General features: G+C 38.5%; 1 protein-coding gene and 1 non-coding gene across 12 annotated transcripts; both read right to left on the reverse strand.

Moving 5' to 3' along the window:
* Window positions 1-9,428: 9,428 nt before the first annotated feature.
* Window positions 9,429-15,777, reverse strand: LOC107780518 (putative mitochondrial protein AtMg00820). Of its 11 annotated transcripts, none has more exons than XM_075230781.1 (5): window positions 15,342-15,777; window positions 15,146-15,247; window positions 14,668-14,726; window positions 14,415-14,515; window positions 9,429-10,181 (listed from the first exon to the last, which is right to left on the reverse strand). In XM_075230781.1, the coding sequence occupies exons 4-5, from the start codon at window positions 14,427-14,429 to the stop codon at window positions 9,753-9,755; spliced, it is 444 nt and encodes a 147-aa protein (XP_075086882.1). In that variant the 5' UTR covers window positions 14,430-14,515; window positions 14,668-14,726; window positions 15,146-15,247; window positions 15,342-15,777; the 3' UTR covers window positions 9,429-9,752. The 11 variants fall into 11 exon arrangements, with proteins under 11 accessions (XP_075086882.1, XP_075086881.1, XP_075086880.1 ...); XM_075230780.1 differs by having other exon boundaries at window positions 14,668-14,729; window positions 15,342-15,776; XM_075230783.1 differs by lacking the exon at window positions 9,429-10,181 and adding an exon at window positions 11,662-11,822 and having other exon boundaries at window positions 15,342-15,745.
* LOC142169955 (5S ribosomal RNA) lies at window positions 13,618-13,736 on the reverse strand. The gene has a single exon (XR_012699575.1). It is a non-coding gene; the product is annotated as a 5S ribosomal RNA (ribosomal RNA).
* Window positions 15,778-21,091: the final 5,314 nt, after the last annotated feature.

The following is a 21,091-nucleotide window of genomic DNA, read 5'->3' on the forward strand; positions in this document are numbered from 1 at the left end:
AGTTCACAAGTGAGGTCGCACACATGTTTATGCGGCCGCATAATTTTACTGCGAACCGCACAATTTTGAGTGCGGCCGCACAAATCCACTCCTGAAATACTGATTCTCTAAAGTTCAAAAGTGTGGTTGCACACCTTTTTATGCGGCCGCACAATTCTTTTTTGAGGACCGCACAATTTTGAGTGTGGTCCTCACTTTGCAAGCGTAACATTTACCCTAATCAAGTGGTCTGCGGACTGCACAAATTTGTGTGCGGCCGTATAATTTTAGCATTTACGACCGTAAAGTTAGAGTTCATGCAATTTTTCAAACTTTAGACATGGCATGCACGAATTAACATGATTAATGGTCTACCCAGTCCCTAATGAATATTTATGAAACAACCCACATGATTTTAAGCACCTTTGACTAACAATTGGCAATTTAGGTCTAACAATTCACACCACAAAAGAACAAAAACTAATTGAAATTTCAAAATCTAAAGATGTAATGAAGATACCAGTTATTAAAGATGCAGGTAAGAATCTACACTGATGAAATGAAGGAAGATTGTGAATTAATCGATCGTGCACTATGTTTGCTTAGGGTTCAAGACTTCAGAGTGGAAAGGTGAGTAGTGTCTCGAGGTTCTATTTGTAGAATGACCAAGTCGTCCCAAACTTAAGACGAGTGCGGCCGCACAATTTTGAGTGCGGACCGCACTCTTTACCTGGACCTCAATGCAACTCTGCGGTCCGCATAAAAGTGAGTGTGGCCGTAGATTGTCTATGAATTTTGACAGGCCAACATCAGAGAACTTGCAATTTTTGTCTTCCAATTATGCGACCGCACACAGAATTGTACGGTCACAGAGTGATTTCTGCTGCTGCCTTTAGAATTGTGCGGTCCGCACAATTAATGTACGGTCCGCACAATTAATGTGCGGTCAGCACTCTTTCAACACTTGGCCAAATATTTTGACACAGTCCCTGCAATGCACATCCATTCCTGTATACACTTCAAAACTAGTTAGCACAAAACAAAGCCTATCTAATGAAAAAGAAAAGAAAAAGACACATGGGTTGCCTCCCAAGAAGCGCCTGATTTAACGTCGCGACACGATGCAGGTTACCATCAATCACTTGAAATTAATTAACGCCACAACGTGGCCATCATCAACTTTGCCAAGATAATGTTTCACCCGGTGACCATTGACTCTAAATACTTCTTCATTCTTGTTCTTCAAGTCTAATGCACCAAAGGGTGTCACATGCACAACCTCAAATGGACCACTCCACTTGGATTTCAACTTTCCCAGAAACATCCGCAACCGAGAATTGAACAGTAGCACAAGATCACCTTCTTTGAACTCCTTGTTCCGGATGTACTTGTCATGGAGGTACTTTATCTTGTCCTTGTACAAGGACGAACTTGAATATGCATGGAACCGGAATTCATCAAGCTCATTCAATTGTGCCTCCCTTAAGTTAGCGGCTACATCCCATTTAAGATTAAGCTTCTTCAATGCCCACATAGCCTTATGCTCAAGTTCCACCGGTAGGTGACAAGCTTTCCCGAACACTAACCGATACGGGGACATACCAATCGGTGTTTTGTAAGCCGTCCTATAATACCAAAGAGCATCATCAAGTTTCTTTGACCAATCTGTCTGGTTAGCATTCACGGTCTTTGACAAAATACTCTTGATCTCCCGGTTGGAAACTTCAACTTGCCCGCTTGCTTGAGGATGATAGGGAGTAGAAACTTTGTGAGTAACACCATACTTTGTAAGTAAGGTATCAAAAGCTTTGTTGCAAAAGTGCAATCCCCCATCACTAATAATGGCCCTTGGAGTACCAAACCTTGTGAAGATGTTCTTTTTCAAAAATGCCCCCACACTCCGAGCTTCATTGTTGGGCAAAGCCACGGCTTCAACCCACTTTGACACATACTCCACAACTACCAATATGTATGTTCCCACAAGAGCTTAAGAATAGACCCATGAAATCAATGCCCCACATATCAAAAATGTCAATCTCCAACATGGTGGTGAGGGGCATCTCATTTTTCTTAGAAATCCCACCGGCCCTTTGATATTCATCACAACGCTTGACGAGATCGCTAGCGTCCTTGTAAAAAGTAAGCCAATAGAATCCACAACTCAACACTCTTTTTGCCGTTCTAGCTCCACCATGGTGACCACCATATGGCGATGAGTGGCAAGCTTCAAGAATTTCCATTTGTTCCTCCTCCAGTACACATCGTCGAATCACACCATCGGTACAAATCCGGAAGAGATAAGGCTCATCCCAATAATAGTCGAGGCAATCCCGTTTGAGCTTCTTCCTTTGGTTTGAAGAGAACTTATCCGGTACAATGCCACTCACAAGATAATTGGCAAAGTCGGCAAACCATGGCATCTCGGTCATAGAAATGGCTACGAGTTGCTCGTCGGGAAATGAATCATTTATCTCAAGGCTATCATGTAGCCTCTCCTCCTCCTCCAAACGAGAGAAGTGGTCCGCCACTTGGTTTTCACTACCTTTGCGGTCTTGAATCTCTAGATCAAACTCTTGCAAAAGAAGCACCCACCACATTAGTCTTGCTTTAGAATCTTTCTTGCTTATCAAATATCGAAGCGCCGCATGGTCGGTGTGAATAATCACCTTTGTACCCATCAAGTATGGGCGGAACTTTTCCATAGCAAAAACAATATCAAGGAGCTCTTTTTCGGTCACTGTGTAGTTGACTTGTGCATCATTCATGGTCTTACTACCATAATAGACCAGATGAAAGATTTTGTTAATACGCTGCTCCAAAACTGCTCCGACTGCCACATCACTAGCATCACACATGAGCTCAAAAGGTAAGCTCCAATCTGGTGCGGTGATAATAGGAGTAGTAGTCAACTTGAACTTGAGCAATTCGAATGCCTTCATACAATTCTCGTTGAAATGAAACTTGCCATCCTTCTCCAAAAGTTTACACAAGGGGTTCACCACCTTAGAAAAGTCCTTGATGAATCGGTGATAGAACCCCACATGACCCAAGAAGCTCCTCACTCCCTTCACGGATGTAGGGGGAGGGAATTTGGAGATCACCTCAATTTTGACCTTGTCGACCTCAATACCATGCTTTGAAATTTTGTGGCCGAGGACCATGCCTTCTTCGACCATGAAGTGACATTTCTCCCAATTCAAAACCAAGTTTGTCTCATCACATCTTGCCAAGACATTATCCAAGTTGTTCAAGCAATCATTGAAGGAATTCCCAACCACGGAGAAATCATCCATAAATACCTCAAGAAAATCCTCCACCATGTCGGTGAAGATGGCCACCATACACTGTTGAAAAGTCGTCGGTGCATTGCATAACCCAAATGGCATCCGCGGGAATACGAGAGTACCATAGGGACAAGTGAAAGTAGCCTTTTCTTGGTCCTCAAGAGCAATGAGAATTTGATTGTAGCTGGAATAGCCATCAAGGAAACAATAAAAAGCTCGTCCGGCCAACCTGTCAAGCATTTGATCAAGAAATGGAAAAGAAAAATGATCTTTCCGAGTGACTTTGTTGAGCTTCCGATATTCCATGCACACTCTCCACCCGGTCACCGTTATTGTAGGAATCAATTCATTCTTGTCATTGGTGACCACAATCATGCCCCCTTTCTTTGGGATACATTGCATCGGAGAGGTCCACGAGCTGTCGGAAATGGGGTAACCTACCCCGGCATCCAACCACTTTATGATCTCCTTATTTACCACCACTTGCATTGCTTCATTTAACCTTCTTTGATGTTCAATGGAGGGTTTGGAATACTCTTCCAAAATAATCTTGTGCATGCAAAAGGCAGGGTTTACACCCCGAATATCTGCCAGTGTCCATCCTATAACTTTCTTCCTCTTTTGAAGCACCGCCAAAGTAGAATCTACCTGCATGTAAGTCAAGCAAGAGGAAAGAATAACAGGTAAAGTAGAACATGGGCTAAGAAAATCATACATGAGATGTGAAGGCAATGGCTTTAACTCCAAAGTGGGAGGCTCCTCGATTGAGGGCTTTTTTGGAGGAGTCTTCCGGTTCTCAAGATCTAAGGGCAATTTTTGGGGTTCATAAGTATACGACCCCATTCCTTGTAATACATTTACACATTCTACATAGCCATCCTTCTCATCATCATCATGATTAATACGGCCTCCAAAGTATCATCAACATTCATCATGGCACTAGTATCATCAACTATCACCTCGGTCACTAAGTCCACAAACGAACAAACTTCGTTGCTATTAGATTTCCTCATAGATTTGCACACATGGAAAACCACCTTTTCATCGCCCACCCGAAAGGTAAGCTCACCGGCTTCCACATCAACAAGCACCTTCCCCGTAGCAAGGAAAGGTCTACCCAAGATAATAGGCACCTCATAGTGTACTTGGCAGTCAAGGATCACAAAGTCTGCCGGGAGGATATACTTATTAAGACGAACCAACACATCATCAATAATACCCAATGGTCTCTTCATAGTACGATCCGCCATTTGTAACCTCATAGATGTGGGTCTTGGTTTTCCAATTCCTAAAGTTTTGAACACCGAGTAGGGCATCAAGTTGATACTCGCCCCTAGACTACATAGAGCTTTGGCAAATTCGGCGCTTCCAATAGTGCAAGGGATTGTGAAAGCAACGGGATCTTCCAATTTCGGAGCCATTAAGTGCACAATAGCACTCACTTGATGTGTCATCTTGATAGTCTCACAATTCATTGATCTTTTCTTTGTCACCAAATCTTTCATGAACTTTGCATACCCGGGCATTTGTTCCAACGCCTCAACCAATGGAACATTAATGGATAAGCTATTTATCATGTCAATAAACTTCTTGAATTGGTTCTCACTATTTTTCTTGGCAAGCCTTTGAGGGTATAGAGGAGGAGGACTTGGCATTGGTGCCTTGGCCTTTGGCACTACCGGTTCCGGTATGTCAATCACGTGTTCCCTAGACAGGTTCACTTCTTCTTGGGTCTCCTCCGCAGTCTCATCAATATCAATTATCACTTCTTCATTAGCTTGAACTACATTACTTGGAATCTCATCTTCTTAAACCACTACATCATCATCCACAATTCTTCTTTGATTTGAGGTGGTTGCATCTCCACCTCTTCCACTCCATGTTGTTACAGCCATGGCATATCCCGTGTTGTTCCCACCCTTCAGGTTCACCACTGTATCAATAGGTAGTGCCCCCTTAGGACGAGTGTTTAACCCAATTGAACTTCTACATTTTGGATTAAAGTGTTATGAGAGGCTAATTGTGCATCGGAGTCGGCATTTTTCTTTATCATTTATTTGAACATATTTTCAATCCGTCCCATCTCATTGTTGGAAGAACTAGAACCTAGAGACGGATAAAGAGGCGGGTTGTTTGGTTGTTGATACATCGGGGGCATTTGAGAGCCCGGCCCTCGATTCTCTTGATTACCGTTCCAACCTCCTTGGTTGTTGCCTCCCCAATATCCTTGATTGTTTCCATCCCAATTGCCTTGGTTGCCTTGATTATTGTTATTGTTCCAATTACCTTGATTGTTGGTACCACCACTCCAATTGCCTTGATGGTTTTGATTGTTCCAATTTGCTTGATTTCCTTGAGATCGCCATTGTTGATTCGGGCCTTGAGAGTTGTTCTTTTGCCCTTGGTAATTATTCACATATTGCACTTCTTCCTCTTGCTCATTATATGGTTTATCTTGGTCGAACCCACTATCTTGCACAAATTGTTCTATACGATTTTGCACTTGTTGACCCTTTTTCCTTCGTTTGTTCACCATCATATTGACACCTTCGATTGCATTTACTTGCTTAGGACCTTGAACCTGTTGAAGTTGAGCTTTGGCCAATTAATTCATTTTAGTGGTCAACTCGGCAATTGCTTGCCCATGATCGTGCAATTCTTTGTGTAGGTGAATCATATTTGGATCACCTTGAGGAACATTTGCTCTATTTTGCCATACCGATGAAGTATCCTCCATTTCATCTGAGATTCTACAAGCTTTGGCATATGGTGTTGTCATAAAATTTCCACCGGCAAGTTGGTTGACCACGCATTGATTGGTAGTATTGATCCCCCTGTAGAAGGTTTGTTGAATCATGGCCTCGATCATGTCAATATTTGGGCACTCTTTCACCATAGTGCGGTACCTCTCCTATATCTCATGCAACGGCTCATTGGATTATTGTTTGAATTCTAGAATCTCGTCTCTAAGAGTAGACATATGCCCGGGAGAAAAGAACTTAGCAAAGGATTTTTCCGCCAATTCATCCCATGTATGGATAGAATGGTTTGGCAATCTTTCTAACTAATCCAAGGCTTTCCCCCGTAGAGAAAAGGGAAATAGTCTCAACCTTAAAGCATCCTCAGAAACATTGGTCTGTTTACTACCCTAGCAGGTGTCCACAAATCCTTTCAAGTGCTTGTACGCATTTTGATTCGGAGCCCCGGTAAAAAATCCCCATTGCTCAAGCAGTGCAAGCATAACATTTGTGATTTGAAAGTTGTCCGCCCTAATGCGGGGCGGGACTATGGCACTTGCGTACCCTTCATTCGGAAACACCCGGTGTGGAGCTGTTGTTGGTGGATTTGGGGGAGAAACGGGAATGTTGTCTTGAGGCTGCCAGCCTCGTCTATTTGCTTGAGGTTCAAGAGGACCTCTTCAATTGGGTCATCTTCCACGTCCACATCCCCCAAAGGCATGTTTCCGAGAGGATCATTGGTTAGAGCCATTTTTTCTACATATAATCGATTCACAAAAAGGTTAGTAACCCGGATGGAAAAGAAGACAAGTCACACACAAAACCAAATATATAGCTAAATCCGTTTTTAGCTCCTCGGCAACGACGCCAAAAATTTATGTCGCCCAAACTCACACCACTAATTTAGGTTGCGAGGTGGTCGATGTAATAATACAAATTCAACGCGAGTCGGGGTCAATTCCATAAGGAGCTTGATGTGGGATTAGGTATATATCTAGTGTGAATGTATGACGTGCCTAAGATTACACTTCCACATTTTCAATTGTTGTTTCTACTTCTACTTTTACACTAATGCTTGCAATTGTAAAGCTAAGAGATAATATTTTTGGTTTTGGTTGTTTTTCAAGTTATAAAAGATCTAGGGTTGCGACTTCCGCCTAGTCGGTTACCTAATGGATTTATATCTTTAGGGCATGTTTGGTTGATCGGGATACAATATAGCAATCACACCTAATTACTCACTCTATACCTCTTGGTAGTTTGAGTGATTTTGCCCAATTCGTCTTTCTCAAGTCCAAATGGGTATCTCATGAAACAAGTGATAAATGCTCAAGTCGGGTCTTACTATCTCTAGACTAGACCCTTTAATTGGGGCTATCAATTTCTTGAGTTCACCCCAATTTCTTGTTATCCAAATTTTCCTAGACTTAGTCACATTCCCTCAAGTAGAGACTAAGTCAATTAGGCATGAATCAATGTTTGCAACCATCAATTCTCAAAATCAAGCAAGAACGAGTCTAAAATTCATATACTCAATCACAAATAAGCCCTAAATCAATCACTCATTAAGTACCCATACTAGAGTTGGATCACAACCCTAGCTAAGGGTTTAGCTACTCATGGAAAATGAAGAAATTAAAGAAGAAACTAAGATAAAATGCATAATAATTGATTAAGGAAAGAAAATCTAATGTTTAAATGCTAAACTAGTACAAAGTTGCCCAATACAGTAAATAAAAACGGCTCTGAATGTTCAGGTGCACCAAACTTAACCTAAAAATGACAAAAAGATCTATTTATACCCATCTGAAAATATCTAAAAAAAAATTCCCTGCGAAGGTTGTGCGCCTCGAAATTCTGTGTGTGATCCGCACTTTGAGACTGACTGGTGGGTATGGCTTTCTGCGGTCGCACAAAAGTGAGATGCGACTGCACTTCCTCTCATTGGGACCACACATATTTGAGTGCGGCAGCACTCTTGCTCTAGGACTGGATCAGGGTCCCATTTTGCGGACCGCACATTTATGAGTGTGGCCGCATTTTGGCATCTTGCGGCCGCACAATAATAGTGCGGTCTGCACATCTTCAAGCTCCCAAACTTCAGCTCTCTGAATCTAGTCTTCTGCGGTCGCACAATAATTGTGCGGTCTGCACTCTATGAAGAAAATCTATCAGAGCCTCTTCAGAGTTTGCGGCCGGACACAGTATTGTGTGGTCCGCACTGTAGCCATTTTTGGTTGTTATATAATTTTACTCCTTTTTGAGTTGATTTTCACTTCTTTGGCTCGTTTCCCAATATTCCTGCAAGAAAGCACATTTCATTAGTTCTCGAGAGTACCTTTAAGCATTTTTTGAGCTAAAACGTAAATAAAAGAGAGTAAATAAGCGGTCAAAATCCCTACTTATCATTTGCCATTCGATCAGTGTAGAGAGATGGAAGAATTCGAGAGAGATTTAGGGTTTTGAATCTTTGATCTTTAGAAAATATGAGATGAATAAAAGGGGCAAGGTCAGATCAATTTAAAGAGGGAGAGGTTGAGTGTCTAGTGATAGCTTTTTGGAGATAGAAGTCTTTTCTCATTGGGAGTTTTGGTTTGAAAAGACATTGGACTATTCCCAAAAATCTCGACAATTATGACGTGTGGTTTCTTGTGGTGAAATTGGTCCGTTTGTAACTAATTGGTTCTAAAAGATTTTGGTATAAAGTGGGACTCTTTTCAGATCATGATTCATATGCAGTTATTTCATTTTATGCGGAGTGTGGAATACATAACTTATAAGCTCAATGAACTAGGTTCTTCAATGAAATTTTTTGTGTAAGACTAAATTTTCCAAAAAATTAAGGGTAATATCATTAGACATACATGAGAAATTTTAGTACATAGCACAAGAGTATACTAATAAAAGTATAAGACAGAGCAATATCTAATCTAATTATTTACAAAAGTAAAATATTATCTAACCAACCATTAACTTAGAACCGGTTTCTTATAGGTAATCTTAATCATCCCTAATTCTAATATGGTACTTTCAAAGTTATCCCTACTCAAAGCTTTTGTGAAGATGTCAGTAATTTGCTTATCAGTAGCACAAAATTCCATAATGATCAAACCCTTCTCAAAATTATCCGTTAAAAATGATGCCTAACATCTATGTGCTTAGTTCTTTTATGATGAAGCGGGTTCTTGGTCATACTGATTGTACTAGTATTGTCACAAAAGATAGGAATACAACACACATCAATTCTAGAGTCCATTAATTGATATTTAATCCACAATAATTTAGCACAACATGAGGCAACAACCATATACTCAGCTTCAGCAGTAGATAAGGCCACATAATTTTACTTTTTGATGTCCCAAGATACAAGATATGAACCAAAAAAACGTGTCATACCTAAAGTACTCTTTTTATCCACAATAATATCTGCATAATTAGTATCAGCATATCCCACCAAAACAAAATTACCACATTTTAGATACCATTGGAAAAGATTAGTTGTGCCTTTTAAGTATCTCAACATCCTCTTGACTGCCTTCAAGTTAGACTCCTTTGGATTTGCCTGAAACCTAGTATAAAGGCCTACACTAAAAATAATATCAGGTCTACTAGCGGTGAGATATAACAAAGAGCAATCATTCCCCTATACATTTTCTAATCAGCAGATGAACTAGGTTCATCCAAATCCAATTTCGTGGTAGCCATGCTCAAGCACGAATTTGGACAATCTTTCATAACATGCTCTTGGGACCTACTTGAGCCCATATAGTTCTTTGTCAAGCTTGTACACATGCTTGGGACATTCCTTGCTTTCAAAGCGAGGAGGTTGCTTAATAAATACTTCTTCCTTTAGATAGCCATTGAGGAAGACACTCTTGATATCCATCTGATGGAGAGTGAATTCCATGTAAGCAACAAAGGCTATAAGGAGTCTAATTGCTTCCAATATTACAATTGGAGCAAAAGTCTCATCATAGTCTATGCCCTCCTCTTGACTATATTTTTGAACCACCAATCTTGCCTTGTTCCTTGTAACTGTTCCTTCTTCATCAAGTTTGTTTCTGAAGACCCATTCAGTGCCAATCATTTTTCTGTCATTGGGTCTTGGTACCAAATGCCAAACTTGACTTCTCTCAAATTGGTTGAGTTCATCTTGCAATGCATTCACCCAATCTGCATCCTGCAAAGCCTCAAAAATATTTTTAGGTTCAATAAGAGACAAGAAAGCATCAAAAGCAAAGAGAGATTCTTTAAAGAAGATCTGATTTTGATTACAGAGGTTAGATTAGTGATTATGTTTCCAATGGGATGAGAACTTTGATACTTGTAAGGTTTCACAACCAACTGATTTTTTCTAGATGTTCCTTCATTGTTTTGTTGTTGAGGAACAGATTGATAGACAGGTTCCTTCGATGTTTAAGGATCAGTTCCTCTCTTATCAGTTCCCTTGTCACGTTTCCCTGGGTGGAAGGGCCTAGTCTATCACATGTTCCTTCTTGTAATCCAACATTTGAACCTCTTATCAGCCCAATCTCTTCATTATCATGTTCCTTTCTCTAAAAAATAATGTTAGTTTCATCAAAAACAACATGTATACTTACTTCTACATACATAGTTCTTTCATTGTAAATCTTATATGCTTTACTATGTGAAGAATATACAAAGAATACTCCCTCATCACTTCTGGGATCAAACTTTCCTAGGGAGTCTTTTCCATTATAGCGAACAAAGGACTTGCTTTCAAGTGCCCTAAGATGGGATATATTTAGCTTTCTCCATTTAAGTAACTCATAGGGAGTTTTTTCAACAAGAGGTCTAGTCATACACCTATTTATGATGTAGCATGCAGTGTTCATCCTTTCTGCCTAGAAGCTATAAGGCAACTTACTAACAAGTAACATGGTCCTAACCATTTCCTCTAAGTCCTATTTTTCTTTCAACTACTCCATTTTGTTGTGGAGTTCTAAGAGCAGAAAAATTATGATCTATGCCAAATTCATCACAAAATTCAGAAAAATTTTCATTCTCAAACTCAGTACAATGATCAGACCTAATTGATGCAAGTTGATTACCTAGTTGTTTTTTAGTTTTTCTAACAAATGAAGTGAACACTACAAGAAATTTGTCTTATTGTGGCGACTAAAGTCGCTACAAATGCTCCAAGAGTCAGCCACAAGATACCTTTAGTAGCAACTACAAGGTTGCTGCAACAACCACCATAACTAAATGTTACGTGCGGCAACAATTGAAGTCACCACAAAACAAGACATATTTGTAGCGACTTTACCCGCCACTAAAAGTAAATAAATATGACACAAGAGTTTCACAAAAAGAGGTGTTAAATAAGTCGATGCTGAAGAATAACCTTTGGTGGCGACTATTGTCGCCGCTAAAACATTATACCTTCCAGTGACATCTTTAATCGTCACAATTCCTGATGTATAGTGTTAATCTTAGTCGCTACAAAAAACCAATAGCATTTGTGACAAGCTTCCACTGAAACCACTTTTTCTTTCAAACTACAACAGCCAAAATTTGTAATATATTTCATATGCGACCTAACTTCCGAAAACTAATACACATAGATTTCTATCAATTACCTACAACACCAAAAGCATCCATATTATTCAACAAACACCAAAAATATTTCTCAAGCTAAATATTATAAATACTTCCTTTACTAAAAAGTTAATAAAATACTATACAATACTTTATTGTTCATATTGTCATTGTACGCATATAATAATGACTAGAAAATAAAACACTAAACGCCTTCAAACTCCTTGGTCGACGACATTTGTAATATTTGAGAGCCTTGTTCCTGTTATGAAAAAAATACATTGATCACTTTGACATTTCTCATAATATAATGTCAAAAGGTGTCCAAGGTAACATTATTATAGATGATTGTGAAACACATTTAATATGAGTGCGAAGGGCAATATGACCAAGCAAAGTTTATGTTAAAACAATTAACATCTCTATATAATATAGTCAATCGAGCAGATCCACCCTTATCAAATTACTTTAATGAAGTAAAAACAGAAAAAGAAAATGGTATTCCTCGACAATAAAGTAATGATTTTGTACGAGTTGTTCATCTTCAGACATGTTACTAGTGTACAACATTATCACTTGTGTGCTACAAGCTATTTAGGCAATTTATCATAGCTTCAGCACATGCATTTTTCTTAACTTTCTATTAGACAATGTGACACACTCTAAGACAAGCAATTCATAAAAGTATCATTATCACACTCTCATTTAATGCTTAAGTACTCTTGCTTCAAGGTCGTTGTATAAAATGTGTCACGAAGTAGCTAGGCACAAAATAAATGCAGCAAGAAACAAAGTTTCAGATAGCTAGAGTAATTTTTTATTTTCTTACGCTCGTAGCAGAAATAAACCATAAAGTTAGCTTACACCCACTAGACAAGAAGCTTAATCCCCCACGACTAAAATCATTGGAGTCCATATTCAACTCTTAGTTGCCACAATATTTAACAAATGGACCATGTTACATGGACTATAAACAAGGATGTGTTACAAATATGCAAAAGTATTAATTATACTAGTTGTAATTCAATCAACTCTGAGAAAAAAGAAATAAACAACAAGAATGTAATCCACACTACCCTAACTGACCAAGCAAAGGGACAATTTGACTAGCAAAGATTTTGATAAAACAGAAGTTTGTAATAGGTTACGCCATCTCGTCAAAGTCAACTAAACCAATCCACAAATCCTTCAAAATACTATGCGATCAATTGAAATTAGCAGTGACATGCACCACAAACAGAGTATCAAGCATTCACCGTCAAAAATAACAGATTCAAAATATTATGGTGGAGGGTGTTCAACAAATGCCATCAACACAAAAGCAAAAAACATAAATATCATATGGTGGAGGGTATTATACGTCAAGACCTTACTTAAAAATTTTCAAGCTCACAATTGAATCATTAAAGATGTATTACAATTACGTGCCTATTTCTCATTCTTTGTTCCTCAATAAAGAATTATGCAAATTGTATATTTCTTGTTGATAAAAATCTTGTACACAATGCTCATCTTGAATTACACCATTAACTTTAAAGTGGAAAATATGGCTCTAGTTGGACTAAGAAACTTAATTTTCAGCTTCAATTTTCTCCTAGAACCAAAACCTTAATCTGTAGTAAAGTAGTTTTATGAAACTTTTACACGCAAAGCATAGCTAAAGTAGAGCTCTTTTTTGGGCATACAAGGTTTTGAAGTCCAACAAGCTCATTAGACTGCATAATAAATTTGTTTGACAGTCTTTCATGGTTATAAGACTTACTTCGACCATGAAGACTGCAACAACAACAACATGCCCAATATTATTCCACACTATTGGGTTTGGGGAGAATAGTGTATACGCAGACCTTATCCTTACCTTGTGAGAATAGAGAGGTTATTTTCAGTAGACCCTCGGGTCAGGAAAGTATAAGCACCACATTAATGAAAATATAGGGGACAGTACCAAAAACCATATAAAAGCATACTAAAAATAACAAGATAGTAAGGTGATCAACAATGAAAGAAAACAACGGTTAATCATAAAACCTACTACCAGCAGAAAGCGAGACAAAAGAGGGATGCAACACGAGGACTTCCCATGGGGTCACCCATCCTAGTACTACTCTTGCCCAAGCACGCTTAGCTACGGAGTTCTGATGGGATCCGGTGCGTTAGTGCTGGTATGATCGCATCCTCGACCATGAAAGACTATAATGTAGTAATATCCCATTAATATTTTACACGTACCATGAAATCTCCTAGTTTTAAAAGCTAAAACCAAGTGTTTTATAATCAAATTTCACAATAACTGCCAAACTCAAGTTAGCACAGTTAGTTTGAGACAAAAGGAAGGACTACATATTAAGAAGTCGGGAATGGTAGGAACTAAAAAGAAGAGCAATAAACTAAACAAAAGAAAATAAATATCCCCAACAACTTACTCGTAAATAATGGAGGAAAATATTATATCACAAATAATGAAACAGGTTTGTGTCCAAAATCAACTAAAAAAGCACTGATTTCAAGCCCCATAACTAGAAAAGAATCAACATAGAATGAAACACCACAGTAAGACAGACAGAGCAAAGTAGAGCCTACATCAAAGTACATGCAAAATAAAAAAACAGAAGAGTCAAAGTGTTAGATAACATGGCATTCTAGTGAATTGAAAAAAAAAAATTTCAAAGGGGTAACTATGGCAAACCCTAGTAGAACAAATCCTTATTTATATCCAATAACCCAAAGATCACCTTCTTTTATAGAAATTTTCTGAATATCAAACATATTAGTAGGATTTGATAAAAAAGAATAAAAAAAATAAAAAATAAATATATCAAATTAGAAATCACGGCAAAAAGAAAGTAAAAAGGACCTTGAACAACACCATTCTTTCTCAACTTTGACTTGCATCTCACGGGGAGCAGCAACTCCATCTTCTATTTCCTTTAATCGTTTCATCATCTCATCCAATTCCTGAGAATTAATCAGATCCACTCATAATCAATAATAATATTTGTGTATTCATATATAACATGAAATTTGATATCCATATTTTTGGCATAGGACGATAGCAATTAATTTAATACTCCAAACAGAATAAAACAACAATTAGGCTTACTACTTACGATTGGCTTTGCTGTATTAATCTTCCATATAATTCCACTCAAGTTGTGTCCGTATGATCCTACTAAGATACTCCAAAAGGATATAAAAATAAAAAATTTTGTCCGTGTGCATAGACTAGAATAGGAATTTAATTATGTCAACTAAGAGGAGTTGAAATATTACAGCAACCAATAAACTCATCTGTACTGAAAATTGGATCTTTCATTTTCAAGGACAAGCCGAAATTCATCAATGTCTCCGGTAATATTTTAATCAGTTAAGATAGATAACTCTATGCGAAAGAAAGTATCATTATAGTAGTTTCAAATAAGGCGTGCAACCGGCACTCTTTTTAGGGGATTAACAAAAAATTTCTTATTTCCATCTAATAACCCAAAGATCACGATTTGTTTTACAGAAATTGTCAGAATATCAAACATCATCCACTAAAAGTAACAGATCAAACAAAAATCAAGGATAAAAAAGTAAAAAGACGACCTTGAACAGAACCCATGTCTTTCGCAACTTTGGCTTGCATCTCACGAGAGCAACAGATTCATATTCCATCTCCTTTAATCATTGTTTCATCTCATCCAATTCCTTACAAATAAAAGGTTTCAGATCGACTACTAATTAGGGCTTTTCACAGAAAAAGAGAAGTGCTAATAATGCTAGAGACAAAGGGTAACTTAACGGCTTCGTCATCGGGGTCACTATGATGTTCTATAACTCCTTCCATTTCAGCTTTCATTTGGGAAAACCTTCCGTTGGCGATGGAGTTTTGAAGAAACGTTCCACGACCGGGTTTCGGTTTTGGAGAAACGAAGCTGTTATGATTTTGAAGACGATGGGCTTCAATTTTGGAGAGACATTGGGGATGTGGATTTGGAGAGACGATAGACTCCCTGGGAGATAAGGGTTTTGGAAAGATATGGATTAGTTGTAGTGAAATAAGATTCTTTATTTACTGCTTGATTTTTTATTTACTCTATGAAAGTTTTATTTTTAAGTGCTGCCAATAGAGGCGACTTAGTCGCTCCAAAATTTGATTAGTGGCGATTAAATGGGTCGCCAGTAAAGATTTTTGGCCTAAATTTTTGTTAATCACGGGAGTCGAAAATTTTCACCTAGAGTGGCATGTACTAGCAGCGACTCCTTAAAATCTGCCACTAATTGTGGAACTTTCTGTAGCGACTTGACTTGTCGGTCCTAAAACCGCAACTTTCAACGACAATTAGATTACTCGCCACTAACCCACATTTAGTTAGGCCCGAATTTGATTTAAAGTGGCCCAACCTGTCTTTGTCTCCTCGAGGAAAATAATACGGGGCTGCTTTGAAGAAACCATGTCCTTCAGTTCTTGAATTGTCCTTGGGTTCCCAAGCCCACGACAATTCCAGCATAGAGAACTCATTGGGCTTGGTGGGTGTGGGATCCAGAGCCCGCCACTAACAAGGTTTTTGACCCATCCACAATGCTCAAAGCACTCGACTCATCAAGTTTCCTCTTTTTATCCAAAGGAAATAAGGCATTTGTTATCATATTTGTTACTTTAATCTCGTTATCATCCTCGTCCTCCTCTACGCAATCACTATTGTCATCTCCTCTCCAAGTTAATATCATCTGCTTCTTTCCCTTACTATTTTCGCTTTCCTCGTTCTCCCTACAATTATTCTCTCTTCCCTGATTTCCAGAAAATGTTTCCCTTCTCACTCCCTCATATTTAGCATTTCCTTTCCAGTCTGCTCATTCCCTAAATCTCCAAGATTTTCTTTCCCAGTTCGCGGTGCTGGGTTAGCACCATTACGCGGGATCTCCGCTCTACCGTGCGTACCTTTCATCTTTGCTTCCCCGTGCCTCTCCGCCCAATCCTCTGTTCGCAACCTTCTGGACCCCCCCCCCCCCCCACACACACACACACACATGCTCGACGATCGACGTTCTGCCCGTAAAGAGTTATCATATTGAAACTGTGACTTATCTACTCCCCGGGTTTGAAAGAGCTTTCGACAGAATTTATCAGTATGTCCTAACATACCGCAGTAGAAGAAAAAAATTCCCAGCCGCTCCTATTTAAATGTCACATGAATACATGTTCCTCCTGGCCGTCGAATGTTCATGTTCTTCCTCAGCGGGTTACGTACATCAATACTAATCATAACCTGCATATACTCTCGCCAAATTGAATCATGATTTTTTAGAGTAAACCGAGACAAAAATTCCAATGGCATTTCCAATGTCTCGAATACCTTTCTCTGATCTCAGGCCACCGACTAACCCATGTATTTGCACCCAAATATTTAACTGTGTCAACTCAACTTGTCTTGGGTTTTGTCCCGGTAAGAGTGGCCACATGACAATAGGGCTCTGCATAAAATTCCATGGAGCATCGGCCAGGACTCGCTCATAATCCAATTCATCAAAGAATTTAAAGGCAAAAACATTATTCCCAAGTTCTTTTAGAACCATCCCTTCCATTGGTCGTATAGTGTTTCCCATCGCGTCTTGAAACGATGGAAGCACAACATTCCTATCCGTAAGTACCCGACTGATGATGCAGAATTGCGGATTACCTTCATGATTTTCGTGTGCAGCAACTGTTGGGATTTTAAGCTTGTGTAGCTTAAAGAGGGTGAATGAGAAATGGAGGGAAAATGAAATATTTGAGTTTCCCTTGGCAAAGGGACATTGTCTCATATCAGAGGAAGAAAAATCTTTTGATGGGTATATATATAATTGCTCTTCTTCTAGCTCTTAAAAAGTTAAGAAGAAGGCAAGCCTCGCGCCGTCGTCGTCGTCGCTCGCTCGGCTTCGACTTCGGCTTCGGTCAAAGATTTGGTCAAAGATAGTTTGGGGTATCTCAAACATACCCAAAATTACGCTTTGCATTATAACAAATATCCCTCCGTGATCGAGGGATATAGTGATGCAAGTTGGATCACTAGATCATCTGAAGTTAAATCCACGAGTGGATATGTTTTCACAATTGGGGGTGGAGCAGTGTCTTGGAAATCATCCAAACAAACGTGCATCGCCCGTTCTACAATGGAATCTGAATTCATAGCTTTAGATAAGGCCGGTGAAGAAGCTGAATGGCTTCGGAATTTCTTGGAAGATATTCCATTTTGGCCCAAACCTTTGGCACCTATTTGTATACATTGTGATAGTCAAGCGGCAATAGGCAGGGTAGGGAGCGTTATGTATAACGGAAAATCTCGTCATATATGACGGAGACACAATACCGTTAGACAACTACTCTCTAGTGGTGTTATCACAATTGACTACATAAAGTCAAGAGATAACGTGTCGGATCCACTTACAAAAGATCTATCTAGAAAGGCAGTTGAAAGATCATCAAAGGGAATGGGGTTAAGGTCTAAGATAAGTCATCATGACGGTAACTCTACCTAGCCGACTGGAGATCCCACGAGCTAGGTTCAAAGAGATCAAACAAAGTTATGAATGGCGTTTCAACATTGTCAAATAACTCAACCCATTCTTGTAATGAAGACAATGTTCAGAAATCGAGGTAAAGCATTAAGGCTTTTTGATGAGTCAACAAAGCTTAAAGGTTTTTTAATGATTTGCTAAGTCTGGCAGGATATGACCAGATAGTGTGTCTATAGGATTACACGTTTAGAAATCACCTATGTGAGTGTGAAGTATAAGCCGCTTCAAGGGGAATGAAAGCAAAGGCCCATTCTCTAAGCACTCATGAAACCAGACGGTGTTCATGGCTGAAACGAACACAACCGTGAGAACCATAGATGGTTAAGGATTGATTGTGTGACTTATGTTGTCTAGGTATACAACAAAGCTCGACGGTTCAAAGATATCAAATCTACCGATTGGCCGAGTATATCCGATATAAGTTCACTACGGAAAGTTCAAAGGGAAACCTACTTATCCAGATGCAATTAATTCTTGCATGTAAAACACACACGCGTCCGCGCATTCCTTTATTTTATAGCCATTCCCCATTCATGTGGGGGATTGTTGAGATTTTAAGCTTGTGTAGCTTAAAGAGGGTGAATGAGAAATGGAGGGAAAATGAAATATTTGAGTTTCTTTTGGCAAAGGGACATTGTCCCATATCGGAGGAAGAAAAGGCTTTTGATGGGTATATATATAATTGCTCTTCTTCTAGCTCTTAAAGAGTTAAGAAGAAGGCTAGCCTCGCGCCGTCGTCGTCGTCGCTTGTTCGGCTCGGCTTCGGCTTCGGCTTCGGATTTGGTCAAAGATTGATTGATTAATCTTTTTTGGATAAAATTTCTTTTAATTATTTAATTAATTAATTAAATAATTAACGAAAAATTCAATCCGGAATAACCCATGACCCGCGACCCGGTTCGGTCAGGTCCGTTTTCTTCCCCGGTTTATTTTATCAGAAACAATGCCAGTAATTCTATAAATAGAGTTTGAATCCTAGAATCTTTCCTTACGAAATTTTCTGAGCTTCTTCTTCTTCTTCTGCATAAAAATTCCAGTGTGTTTTACAGCTTTCGAGTGGCTCGCTGTTCACCGGCGTTTTGATACCAACACTCCGGTGAGTTAAATCGTTCTATCCTGGGAGGATATATTCCAGCACTTCGGGTACTTGAGGGGAATAATTTCCTTAAGGACACACTGTGTATTCAGTGGGCTCGATTTATTACTGTTTTTGTTTTTCCAGAATTTATTTCGTTAAACAAGTATTACTAACTTTCTGTTTTATTTTTCCAGAAAGTTTAATTGTTTATTACAGCAATACATAATTATAACAACAACTTCTTCATCATCAACATAATCCAGTTCGACTGGCGCGTCATTTATATTCAACCCTGCGTATCTCTCTTCCAGAGGTGTAGTGTCACTATTGGGTCGAGAAGCATAATTCATTTGCGTGTATTACTAGATCAGATAAAGTGAAAACTAGGGCTTAGATAAGAAAAGAATAGGGCTTGTATTCAACAAGAGGTCTTGCTCTCACATAGAGAGAGATTTTCTTGTTAATGGCAAGTGATGTCACAATCTTTTTTATGATTACATGAATTTAGAATAATACTTAGCACAATAGTAGTTGCATTATTAGTACAACCATATTTGAATAAAATTTAGCCATAGTGTTGGTTTCTCTGAAGATTTGAAAGTTTGTCAAATCTTTTAGAAGCTAAATAAATTAGAGGAGTGATTATTTTGCTTTGGAAGAAAAAGAGCATCTCAAGTAAGGTCCTCATTTAGCTCTGGTTGGTTGGGAATATATATCTCTACCGAGCATAAAAAAGGAGTGTAAGATTGGCAAGCTTTATCAGAAAGAAGCTAGTCTACTAATGCAAGAGGCTTAATGTTTAAAGCATGACTGAGAATAAATTGCTACTACATGTTATTACCTGCATACTCCATCACATTATTTCAATTCGGTTACATTTATACAAAATAAAGGTTGCCGTGTACGATTTCCTCTAAAAAGAAAATTTGACGTTCTATAGCAAGGTAAAGGAATTGACTGACATTTTCTTATTTAAAAAATGGAAAATTTCTAGTCAATCTTTAACAATCAATGTTCATTCTTTTGAGGGGAAAAAAAAACTCAAGTCAATCTCTTCAGTCTTCAGTTAGGTATTCTTGGTAAATACTTATATCCTTTCAGATGTTCCATGTGGTGAAAAAGTAGAATCCACATAAAAAGGCATCACCTCTCGAAAAACAAGAACCTAAACCCCAGTAAGTCAAATAATCCAGCCATATATGGACTTATCAAGCAAAAGAACCCCATCAATTGTTGTAGAAGAATTTCTAACTTTTGGCTCTAATACATCTCCAATGACTAATGATTCTCCCAAGCATGAAGAAGATAAACATTCACAAAACATAATCATACATGGTGAAAAACTTGAGAATCATTCTTCTTCGAACAAGGAGGCCGAAAAGAAGAAGGTTGATTATCAGAATCAAAATGAACAAAACAATAGTGCCACAATTACTTCGGATAACTCAACATTTAGTAAGAGCAGGAGAAATTCCAGTGGAGCTTTTAATATTTTTCGGAACTTCATTACTTGTGGAGCTGTGGAGACCAATGACTCCTCCATAATTACCATGAATCGAACAAATATGCCTTCCTTTAGAGCTTCCAATGACAAATCGACTAGTTTGTTCATGGAGTTTTGTGAAAGTGAGAATTTTGTAGCGTCTCAACAAAGGTTATTAAGCACTGATTGGGATACTCAACCAACTAATGGAAGGTAATTTACATTTTATTCTTTTAAGTATGAAAGGAAACTCCACTTCATAAGATCATGAATTCACAGCTTTGGATAAATTATAAGAAAGATTTTAATCAGTCTTAGTTTAAAACCACATAGCAATAAACAGTCCATTTTGAAGATTCTGGTCTTTGGATTTGGAGTTCCAAAAAACTATTACTATATCCTCTGCTACAAATTAAACTTATTTTTGCATTTT

Source organism: Nicotiana tabacum, chromosome 15 (assembly GCF_000715075.1).
Source record: "Nicotiana tabacum cultivar K326 chromosome 15, ASM71507v2, whole genome shotgun sequence".
Lineage (NCBI taxonomy): Eukaryota > Viridiplantae > Streptophyta > Magnoliopsida > Solanales > Solanaceae > Nicotiana > Nicotiana tabacum.